The sequence below is a fragment of the Palaemon carinicauda genome, chromosome 14 (assembly GCF_036898095.1).
Source record: "Palaemon carinicauda isolate YSFRI2023 chromosome 14, ASM3689809v2, whole genome shotgun sequence".
In the NCBI taxonomy this organism is placed as follows: domain Eukaryota; kingdom Metazoa; phylum Arthropoda; class Malacostraca; order Decapoda; family Palaemonidae; genus Palaemon; species Palaemon carinicauda.
In genome coordinates this window covers 135,403,639-135,416,203 of record NC_090738.1, presented here as the reverse complement: position 1 = coordinate 135,416,203, position 12,565 = coordinate 135,403,639, and the positions used below count along the sequence as shown (strand labels likewise).

General features: G+C 43.0%; 1 protein-coding gene across 2 annotated transcripts in view; it reads right to left on the bottom strand.

Moving 5' to 3' along the window:
- LOC137653783 (uncharacterized) overlaps positions 1–12,565 on the bottom strand; it is a 47,264-nt gene that overhangs the window by 10,037 nt on the left and 24,662 nt on the right. For both annotated transcript variants that reach the window (XM_068387427.1, XM_068387428.1), the window contains exons 11-12: positions 7,123–7,277; positions 5,884–6,136 (exon numbers count right to left, since the gene is read on the bottom strand). In XM_068387427.1, the coding sequence (XP_068243528.1) occupies positions 5,884–6,136; positions 7,123–7,277 (408 nt within the window). The remainder of the gene's footprint in view (positions 1–5,883; positions 6,137–7,122; positions 7,278–12,565) is intronic.

The window sequence follows — 12,565 nt, the reverse complement described above, 5'->3', positions numbered from 1 at the left end:
CTCGGCGTCAACAGGGCGCACAACCAACCGGTTGGAAGGTTTTTGGCCAGAAGGTTCTTCTCCGTATTTAAGTCCTCTATCAAGGACACAAGCTTGGACTGCATGTCTTGCAGCAAAGCCCATTTAGGGTCTACGGGAGCAGGTGTGGCAACAGACGGGGTTAGCGACTGAGGCGGAACCATTTACCATCCCTGGAAGCCTTGTTATGTGTGACATAATAGTACAGCAAAACTTCAAAGGCTCGACAAAAGATGAGAAGTTGACCTGTAAACAACTTGGAGCGTCTCCTGGCTAGGCGCCAGGGCGAGTCTACCAGAATTGAGAAGTCTATCTGGGCACAGGCATGAACTCCCAAGCCGAGAACTTCTCTCGTGTCCTATCAGACTCTCGCTCTATAAGCCAGTTTAAAAGAAGGGAAATCAAAGGCTGTATCCCTAAAACTCCTCCTGGTGCAAAAACCAGTCGCCTAGCCAACGTAACGCTCTCTAGGAGAGCGAGAGAGCACTAGCTTAACAACAACGGCTTCGAAGTAGCTAGGCCTAGTGTAAGTTCTGACGTTAGGCGAACGAGGAGCAGCAGTTACAAGATCCGGACGAAGATCCTTAAAAATTCATCATGATTTAATTAAAGTCCATAGGAGGCTAAGCAGCTTAAGGCTCCTCTCCAAATGACAGAGTCCTCAAAGGAATATCAGTAGGAGGGAGAACAGCACTTTCTCATCTACAGGAACCTTGTCCGAGAAAAGCTAGGTTATCTCAGTGAGGGTCTCACTGGTGCATTAGCAGCAGACCAGAAGGCAACGTTATGTAACTGCTTGACAGTCTGTGAACTGTCAAAAACTGAACTGTCAACCACAACAGGTGCGTGAGGACATACAGCACTGGTGCATTAATAGCAGACCAGAAGGCAACGTCATGTAACTGCTTGACAGTCTGTGAACTGTCAACAACTGAACTGTCAACCACAACAGGTGCGTGAGGACATACAGTGTTCACTCGAGACTGCTTTGACTGTCTATACTGAGCAGTCAAAACAACTCTAGAATGCGGAGGTTGACGCACCGCGTTAAAACAAAACAACTTAGACTGTTGTTGTTGTAACTCGCGAACGTCAACGGAGGGTTCCGTGCGTCTGTGAACGTCAACGTGCGGCTGGCAGGGTACACTGCGCATGGGTGGTGGAACTCTCACAGCCGGAGTGCGGGAGCAGGTAGCGTCAACGTCTACTGTACGCACAACCGTGGTTGGTTGTAGGCTAACGGGTGCAGCGTCAACCTTCTCCGCACGAAACTCCTGCATAAAAGATGCTAACTGTGTCTGCATAGACTGTAGCAAAGACCATTTAGGGTCTACAGCAGCAGGTGCGGCAACAGACGGTGTTACTGCCTGTTGCGGTACCGCTTTGCCTCTCTTAGGAGGTGAGCAGTCGTCGGAAGACTGCAGCGAATCCGAACTGACCCAGTGGCTACAACTGGGCCGTTGGACTTGCGCGGAAGGGACCGACTTGCGCTTAATAAGCTGCGAGACCTTGGTCCATGGTTTCTTACGAGAAACCTCTTCCGCAGACGAGAAGTAAATGGGCTCTCTCGTCTTTGTGTGGGTGGGGCGATCTTGGGTAGATACGCCCGAAACCACGGAGGGAAACGTCTGTTCGTTGATCAAGGCCTGACGAACCCATAAGTCGTTCGACATTACTTCTCCCCTGGGCTTGGGAGCTTGCAAGAGGTCCCGGACTAGGTGAACGACAGGCATGAACAGACGAACCCTCGGACGCAACACTAACACTTTGCACATATTACTTTATCACTTCGATTTTCTGTTTTGCACTTATTTCACTGAAATCGAAACTTTTACTGATTTCTACGTGAAACCCGCAATTCTACCCTTCATTAAAAGGTAGTCATTGCGAAAACAGTCGTATAATGCAGCTCATTAATACTAGCAAAAACAGAAAACATATATAAAGATAAAGAATTCAGTGGCTGGGAAAGAGACTAAACACTAGTTCAAATAAACTACGTTTACAATCTCTCACCGCACAAAGCCTGGGGACAAGAATAAAACCCTAGAAACGTTTTACCTTCTTCCCCGTACAGCGACTAGGGAGGAGAGTAACACGAGAACAACGTTACCCGCTTGAACGGAACGTTTTTTTTTTTCCTCTCTCTCCCTCCGTCTCTATCTCTCTCTCTCTTTCTCTCTTGATTTCGCACCTGAGAGAAGAGCCCAATTATATATCGTCAAAACATGTTATTTGGCTAAAGGAAAAAAAAAACTGAAAGGTTTTCCAAATAAAAAGTTCCTTTAATTTAGAATTTAAACCATTTAAGCTAAGAAAGAATGAACGAAACGTCAGAATCGATTTACTCTTACTGCAAAGTGAAACCGTGATACACTCTCTCTCTATCGTAACGATAGAGCGCATGTTGAACATCCTGAACGTCAACAACTGCGTAGTCTAAAAAACTAAACGTTAGTTCATCTTTGAAAACAGTACGAGACTGTCAAAGAAATTCTTTCATAAAACATTAAATTCAAAAAGTTTTAAATTCTTTAAGGGCTAAATACGATATAACGGGCTCAACGTTGATTAACTTCGGTTCCAAGTTAGGACCGCCTACTATCAGGAAAGGTCGCATATAAACAAAACATAAAAATTTATTTTTATATGTTTATAATAAATGGAAAGTTAATCGAAGAGGCCTAATAAAGGCGGAGAGATATAAAATATATAGATCTATAACGTGTTAAGCAAAATTACTAAAAACCTAAACACACTTCCGTCTAAGGGAAGGGTCGGCCATTTAAAAGTGAAAGAGTCCATACTCTCTTTGTCACCATAATTAAATCTATCCAAAACGAGTTCAAGTTTTGAGATGAAGATAAAACCCCTGCATAGCGAAAGCTCAAAACTAGAATAGTGTACTTCACCAAATAGTTGTGAAAACAAATCCAGTTAGTAACAGCGTATTTAGGAGGTCTTGCCAGTGGCACGACAGAGAGAAAAATTGGTTCTGTGTTGACATGGAGTACTTGAGTACCTGCTTGACAGATGGCGCAGTTGATGTACACCCCCACCTGTATAGCGATCGCTGGCGTATTTTGTCCTTAGGTTTTTCTGTCGGGCAGCAGAGCTGACAGCTATATGATCACCGGCTAAGTTTAATATTGAAAATTGTAAAATAACAGAGCTCATAAAAAGTTAGAAGGCCCAAATTGCCAGCATCTACTATAGGACCTTGAACCCAGCATAAATAGAGTATTTGGAAATTTTGAAAATTGTAAAATAACAGAGCTCATAAAAAGTTAGAAGGCCCAATTTGCCAGCATCTACTGTAGGACCTTGAGCCCAGCAATCTCGATATGAATTCTTCAAGATGCTGTAATGCTCAGCAAACACCAACAAGGTATGTTGTTAAGCTGACAGTAAAAGGCTTGCCAAAATTATTTCTGTAAAAATTGAAAGAGATGTTTTGTACTCCTAATATCCTGAACCTTAACTTTTTAGGATTTTGTATAAGATTTAGATATAATTCTTCGTAAGTTTCGGTGACCAAACCTCTAACTTGAAATATAATTGAATTATTTTTTTATTATTACTTTTTATTGTTTATATATGACATTTCTATTTTTGACATTGTTAATAGTTTATTATAGGACATATCTGTTTTGACGGTGTTACTGTTTTTAGAATGATATATTGTTAATTTATTCTCATAATTTATTTATTTCCTTATTTCCTTTCCTCACAGGGCTATTTTTCCCTGTTGGAACCCTTGGGCTTATAGCATCTTGCTTTTCCAACTAAGGTTGTAGCTTGGCTAGTGATAATAATAATAATAATAATTTCTGGGATTGAATTCGTTACTTCCAGCACACGGTTCTTAGGTAAAGAAGATCCTCCACTCATAAACGTTCAGATGCAAACACAAAACCCACTGAAATTGTAAATCTCAAATCTTGCATCAATAGTTCATAATGAAATATTGTAATAAACCGCTAAGGCCAGTTCTGAGAGACCAGACCAAGACTGGACCCCTATAGGCCTTCTCCTTTATTTTAAGATAGGCAAAGGCTAGGAGAAGGAAAACTCCAAAATCAAACCAAACAAGACCCTAACGGCGGAGCTTCCCAGCGCCGGCGGAAGAGGGCAATGCCTGTCGGGCAGGCAACAAGGCGGGCCTTGACATAACAAGAACCCGGCAGCCCGATACAACCAACATCGGAGAAGCCGCCTGTCTCATATGTCTTGAGCCGCGGTGAAAACGATGTGGGCCAAGTGTGTGTGCGTGGCCGTTGCAAAGCCACGACCACCCAAAACAATATACCCAGCTACTGGCATTCTGTCGTTTCCTCCACCCTTCTTCATCTCTTTCTCATAGGAGGCTGATGGCTAACGACAGAACCCAATACTCGGACACGAGTGGGCGCTGACGACGGTTGTAATAAAGGGATTTTGACGAAGGAAAAATCTATTTCTGAGCTTGACCTGTGTCGCTCCGTGAAATGTTTCGCTAGCATCATTTCTAAGGCATAAAAATTGCTAAATATACCACAGTAAAAAGGATGCATGGAATGACAGGAATAAACCCAGCTCGCTCACTCTTTGAGTGTCTGTATAGAAAACTGGGGCGTGATAGAACCACGACCATAGGTCTCCCACCAGTTAGACCTCTCCCTCATCAAGATCCCCCGTCTGCTGCCTCCTACTATGAGTATTCTTCCCCACCCCCTTAACCCATTCCTCCATAGCACCAGCGCTGGCCAGAAAATATTATATCATTTAACTGCTGCTTCCTCCGGTGCCTTTGATGACCGCGGAGGTAGCAGCAGTAGGGGATTCAGCATTATGAAGCTTCATCTGTGGTGGATAATGTGGGAGGTTGGGCTGTGGCACCCTAGCAGTACCAACTGAACTCGGTTGAGTCCCTGGTTAGGCTGAAGGAACGTAGAGAGTAGAGGTCCCCTTTTGTTTTGTTTCATTGTTGGTGTCGGCTACCCCCAAAAATTGGGGGAAGTGCCTTGGTATATGGATTAACGCAGTAAATAAGACGACATTTGCAAAATGAAACTGGACTATTTTGTTCGACTTTCGCAGTTGAAAATCATAGGTATAGGAGGTATGCGAGGCCTACCCTAGCCAAAATTATGACAAATTTAGACTTACAAACAGCTTCTTGGAACCTGTCCTATTTTTAATTTGAGGACTATAAGCAGTTACTCATTACTTTACTTTTTACTTTTAGGGGTTTATTTCTCGCCCTCCATCAGACACTAAGAGTCTGTTCAGGCGGGCCTTGGTGTGTGAAAATAATTTCTTTCCAGTTAATATTTTCCTCTGTATCTTTAACCTCCTGATACTACTGAATTGTACAGTATCTCTTCAAACATTATCATAATTGGTGAATTTGGGGGTATTGAGACCACAATTTACACTATAAAATAGACTGGTTTACTATGAAAAAGTTCAAACTTTTTAAAAATCTGATGACTGGCAAGAGATTCTACAAATCTTTGTGAAGAATTTATCCAAAACATTAAATCCCTCTTTGTAGACAATAATAAGCTCAAAATATGACTTATTTTACTGTTAAGATAATTTTACAATTGCAGAAGACACTTTAAACATACACATACAGGCACTTTTGGTTAAACCTTTAAAAACTTCCACCAAATTCAGTCAACGTAAGTTACGAGAACCTGCGATCTAAAGAAAGTTTATGCTACCTTATTTTGAAAAATAATAAAGCAGCAATATGATTAATACCATTAGGACCAAACCCCCACCAAAGAGAAAAGCAGTAATAAACATGCAAACCAACCAAAGCAAGAAGAAGAAAAGGAGCAATACGAGAACATCTTCAAAAGGACTCCCATCGCTTACCTTGAAGAGCAGTGAGACCCTGATCAACCTCCTCCCACAACTTTTCTTCTTGCTCCGGGTCCTCCCCATGGTCGCCTTCCTCTTCCTCTTCGTAGTCACCCTCCTCGCCTTCCGATTCGCCCGCTTCTCTTTTGTGGTAGCCCTTTCTTTCGCCGGACCCCTCTTCATCGTCGTCGTCGTCATCCTCGGCGGCTCCCCTTTCGTCCTTGGATTTTTTTCCAGTTGCCTCGACATCTTCCTCCTCTTCTTCCTCCTGAAGGAAAGACAAAAGACATGTACATACATACATATACCAAGGCACTTCCCCCAATTTTGGGGGGTAGCCGACATCAACAAATGAAACAAAAAAAGGGGACCTCTACTCTCTACGTTCCTCCCAGCCTGACAAGGGACTCAACCGAGTTCAGCTGGTACTGCTAAGACATGTAAAAAATAAAAAGTATTAATAACTAAAAAATTTGATAAACTCAACCTTGTGCTAATTCTTTTTCTTGATTCTCAAAAACTGGAAGGGCAAAACTTATCAACCAATACTATCTTGAATAAAATGAAATATGCAACTGATCTTTCATTATAAAATACTAATAGAAAAAGTGTGCGGGATAGCTAACAAGAAAGAGATGCTATAATCATACATGGCCAAAGGCCAATACTTTTCACGATCAAACGAGTATATGATTAACCTTTTTGAAATACTGGAACAAGGTTTTCAACTGCTACTAATAAAAAAAATAACGAGAGAATATCACAGAAAAGTAAAACTATTGAAATATACTCTAACAAGGTTTAAAATTTTCAATAATAAAAAACCACAATAGACAGAACATATCACAGAGAAGTAAAACTGAAAAGTAACTAAAGGGGCATTCAGAGAGCGAAGACCTCCACAACGGCAGATTATTTCTCGACCATGACCTTTGACCTTAACATGCGGATTTTCATACACTTAAATATGAACTAAGTTTCAAGTCTGTGACAACGATGTCCAAACTTATGGCTGATTACGTGAATTGGACATTTGGCTTGAACGTGACCTTGACCTTCCAAAATTTAATCTTTTCTAGCTTTATCCAAAACAGTTAATCCCTGCCAGTTTCATTACTCTACAATTAAAATTGTGGCCAGGAAACTGTTCACAAACAAACATACACAACCACACAATCAGGGGCAAAAACATAACCACCTTCCAACTTCATTGGCAGAGGTAATAAAGAAGCAGCAAATTAAGTTTCAACTTACCGTTGGTGGAGGATGAGCATCCTGGTAGTGAACGAGGTGGTCGAATGAGCGACAGTGACGTTGAACGCAGCGCGAGCCCAGGGAAGTGTCGCCTCGAATATACTTGCAGCAGAGGCTGCAGTAATAGGCTTCGACACGGCTTACGTAATCCATTCCTGAAAAATTTAATGAAATGAAATAATAAAATTAATATGAAACAGGACTATTTGTTTACGTTTGCAGGTGAAAATCACCAATACTACACAGTATTCTAGAAGTTTTATTCCAACTGTTACCAAGTTGTGGAATGATCTTCCCAATCGGGTAGTTGAATCAGTAGAACTTCAAAAGTTCAAAGTTGGAGCAAATGTTTTTATGCTGACCAGGCTGACATGAGTCTTTTTATAGTTTATATGTGACATATCTGTTTTTGAAGCTGTTAATAGTTTATATGGGACATATCTGTTTTGACGTTGTTACTGTTTTTAGAATGATTTATTGTTAATTTGTTCTCATCATTTATTTATTTCCTTATTTCCTTGCCTCACTGGGCTATTTTTCCCTATTGGAGCCCTTGGGCTTATAGCATCTTGCTTTTCCAACTAGGGTCGTAGCTTGGCTAGTAATAATAATAATAATAATGCGAATTAGGTGAATCATACCCTAGGTAAGAATTTAGCAAATTTTGACTTACAAACACCTTTTTGGAATCTATTAAGTTTAAACAGTACTGTATTCATTATCATTACTATTAATTGTAAAAATTCAAATTGCAAAATCTGTGCTACCAATATAATCAGGACCACAAAAAAGGGATTTTGACGAAGGAAAAATCCATTTCTGGGCGAGGGACCTGTGTCGCTCCGTAAAATGCTCCTTAAAGCACCATTTCTAAGGTATAAATCCTGCTAAAAATACCAGAGAAAAAGTTGCATGGAATGCCAGGAATAAATCCATCTCGCTCACTCTAAAAGTGTCGGTATAGTAACTAGGGCGTGTTAAAACCACTATCAGAGGTCCCTTACCAATTAGTCTTCTCCTTCCTCAATATCCCCTGATACTACGAGGTGCCGTTCTACATCCAACTACTGCCCTCTACTACAACTACCACCCCCCCCTCACCCCTACCACTACCCACGCTTCTACCCTCATTCCTTATCTAGCATCAGTGAGATTCGGACGTGTTGTTTTCGTAGCTTTGTGTTTCGGTGTTTTTAAAAGATGTCTGATGTTTTGGAGATCCCTGCTCCCAAGATGAGTATTATAATATTTATGATAAAAATTTTTACCACATATTGTAGAACAGTAACTTTAAATAGTATACAGTACAGGAATGTATCATTAGAAAGAATATACTATCCTTGTTCTAAAGTAGTTTAACCAAACCTGAATTAATTTCTAAAATACTGATGCAGTCAGTCAAAGCGTCTGATGAATACAAAATGATATTTTGATTATAAAATAAATTTTTGAATATACTTACCCGGTGAATATATAATAGCTGACGTCTCCGACGGCTCGACAGATTCCAAAAACTCGCGAGCGATCGCCATGAAGGTTGCGGGTGTGCCCACCAGCGCCGACTATCGGCCAGATACCGCATATACATGTAAACAGCCTCAGTTCTTCTCATTCCGCTGGGTCTCTATCGGGGAGGAAGGGAGGGCCTATAATTTATATATTCACCGGGTAAGTATATTCAAAAATTTATTTTATAATCAAAATATCATTTTTAAATATTAAACTTGGCCGGTGAATATATAATAGCTGATTCACACCCATGGTGGTGGGTAGAGACCAGAGTTAATTAAGTTTACAGCGTATATGCTTAGAGTTTTTGACAGTTATATCATAACAAAACCCAAATATATATAGGTACCTGGTAAGGAAGTTGACTTAGACGATTACTCTGCCTTGTTAGTCTGTCTTCCTCACGAAGCCCAGCGATCCTCTTAGGATGCTGAAAGACTCCCAGGAGCTGAAGTATCAAGGGCTGCAACCCATACAACAGGACCTCATCAAACCCCTAATCTGGGCGCTCTCAAGAAATGACATTTGACCACCCGCCAAATCAAAAAGGATGCGAAAGGCTTCTTAGCCTTCCGTACAACCCAATTAAAAAAACATTTCAAGAGCAGATTAAAAGGATATTGGAATTAAGGGAATGTAGTGGTAGAACCCTTACCCACTACTGCACTCGCTGTAACGAATGGACCCAGTGTGTAGCAGTCCTCGTAAAGAGTCTGGACATCTTTTAAGTAAAATGACGCGAATACCGACTTGCTTCTCCAAACGGTCGCGTCCCTAATACTTTGCAGAGATCTATTTTGCTTAAAGGCCACGGAAGTTGCTATAGCTCTTACTTCGTGCGTCTTAACCTTAAGCAAGCATCGGTCTTTTTCATTCAAGTGAGAATGAGCCTCTCGTATTAAAAATCTGATAAAATATGACAAAGCATTCTTTGACATAGGCAATGATGGTTTCTTAACTGAGCACCATAATGCCTTAGATCCACCTCGTAAGGACTTAGTACGAGCTAAGTAGAACTTAAGAGCTCTAACTGGACACAGCACTCTTTCAAGTTCGTTGCCTACGATCTCTGACAGGCAAGGTATATCAAAGGACTTAGGCCAAGGACGAGAAGGCAGTTCATTTTTGGCCAGGAAACCAAGTTGAAGTGAACATGTGGCTTTTTCTGTAGAAAAGCCGATGTTCTTACTGAAGGCATGAATTTCACTGACCCTTTTAGCCGAAGCCAAGCACACTAGGAAAAGCATCTTGCGGGTGAGATCCTTCAGGGAGGCTGAATGTAATGGCTCAAACCTGTCTGACATGAGGAACCTTAGGACCACGTCTAAGTTCCATCCAGGAGTTGCCAAACGACGTTCCTTAGAGGTCTCGAAAGACTTAAGGAGATCTTGGAGATCTTTATTGTTGGAAAGATCTAAGCCTCTATGACGAAAGACCGAAGCCAACATGCTCCTGTAGCCCTTAATCGTGGGAGCTGAGAGGGAGCGAACATTTCTCAGATGTAAAAGAAAATCTGCGATTTGGGCTACAGAGGTACTGGAAGAGGACACAGATGCTGACTTGCACCAGTCTCGAAAGACTTCCCACTTCGACTGGTATACTCTGATGGTAGAAGCTCTCCTAGCTCTCGCAATCGCACTGGCTGCCTCCTTCGAAAAGCCTCGAGCTCTTGAGAGTCTCTCGATAGTCTGAAGGCAGTCAGACGAAGCGCGGGGAGGCTTTGATGAACATTCTTTACGTGGGGCTGACGTAAGAGATCTACCCTTAGAGGAAGACTTCTTGGAACGTCTACCAGCCATTGAAGTACCTCGGTGAACCACTCTCTCGCGGGCCAGAGGGGAGCAACCAACGTCAACCTTGTCCCTTCGTGAGAGGCGAACTTCTGCAGTACCTTGTTGACTATCTTGAATGGTGGGAATGCATATAAGTCCAGATGAGACCAATCCAGTAGAAACGCGTCTATGTGGATTGCTTCTGTATCTATGACTGGAGAGCAATAGAATGGTAACCTTTTGGTCAACGAGGAGGCAAAGAGGTCTATGGTGGGTTGACCCCAAGTCGCCCAAAGACTCTTGCACACGTCCTTGTGGAGGGTCCATTCCGTGGGTATCACCTGACCCCTCCAACTGAGACAGTCTTCCAAGACGTTCAAGTCCCCCTGGATGAATCTCGTCAACAGGGAGATGCCTCGATTTCTTGACCATATGAGAAGGTTCCTTGCGATCTCGTACAGCGTGAGGGAGTGTGTGCCTCCTTGCTTGGAGATGTACGCCAAAGCTGTGGTGTTGTCTGAGTTGACCTCTACCACTTTGTTTCGAAGAAAGCTTTCGAATTTCATCAAGGCCAAGTGGACTGCTAATAGCTCCTTGCCGTTGATGTGCATGCTCTTCTGACTTGAGGTCCACAGACCCGAGCATTCCCGACCGTCCAGGGTCGCACCCCAACCCAAATCCGACGCGTCTGAGAACAACACGTGGTTTGGGTTCTTGACTGCTAGGGATAGTCCCTCTCTCAGACTGATATTGCTGTCCCACCCTTTCAGGCATGCCTTTACTGGTTCGGAGACTGGGATTGATACCGTCTCTAACGTCTTGTCCTTGTTCCAGTGAGAGGCTAGATGGAACTGGAGAGGCCGAAGGTGTAGTCTCCCTAGCGAGACAAACTGCTCCAGGGATGAGAGTCCCTACGAGACTCATCCAACTCCTGACTGAACAAACGTTCTCTTTTCAGCATTATTTGGACTTTGAGCAGGGCTTGTTCTATTCGGGTGGCAGACGGAAAAGCCCGAAAAACTGGACTGCGAATCTCCATCCCCAAATATAGAATAGTCTGGGATGGGATCAGTTGGGACTTTTCTAGGTTGACCAAAAGTCCCAACTCCTTGGCCAGACCCAACGTCCAATGTAGATCCTGCAGACAGCGATGACTGGACGATGCTCAGAGAAGCCAGTCGTCCAAGTACAGGGCTCGAAACTGGTACACCACATTCCTGTAAACAAACCTCAGAAACGGTTGGGAATCCGGGTGTATAGGAATGTGGAAGTATGCATCCTGAAGGTCGAGAGAGACCATCCAGTCGCCTTCCATTAATGCTGTCAAGACAGCTTGGTAGACTTCATCGTGAAGTTTGTCTTGACAATGAACACATTGAGCGCACTTGCCTCTTACGTATTCCTGCAGTGAACGTGGCTGCCAGATCATTGGAGCCATTCCTGATAGTCTTGTTCCTGCAGAGAACGTGGCTGTCAGATTATTGGAGCCATCCCTGATAGCCTTGTTTATGCATGACATAATTGTACAGCAAAACTTCAAACGCTCGAAAAAACTCCTAACAGGAGATGGTCTAGCTCTGAAGCCGACCATAAAATCTTGGAGCGTCTCATGGCCAGGCGCCAGGGAGAGTCTATGAGATTTGAGAAGTCTATCTGGGCAGAGGCAGGAACTCCCAAGCCGAGAACTTCTCCCGTGTCATACCAGACGCTCGCTCTATAAGCCAGTTTAAAAGGGAGGGAAAGCAAAGGCTGTCTCCCCCAAACTCCTCCTGGTGATCAACCAGCCGCCTAGCAAACGTAAAGCTCTCTTAGAAGAGCGAGAGAGCACTAGCTTAGAAAACAACGGCTTCGAAGTAGCTAGGCCTAGTGTAAATTCTGACGTTTAGGCGAACGAGGAGCAGCAGTTACAAAATGATCCAGACAAAGATCCTTAAAAATTCAGCATGATTTATTTAAAGTCCATAGAGGGCTGACCAGCTTTAGGCTCCTCTCCGTCTGACAGAGTCCACAAGGGAATATCAGTAGGAGGGGGATCAGCAACTTCCTCATCTGAAGGAACCTCGTCCGACAATTGCCGAGTCTCAAGCAAGGGAGAGACCTGCTGTGGTGGCAATGCTTGACAAGCAGAGTCCACACGCAAAGGAGCATCAGTAGCAGTCAAG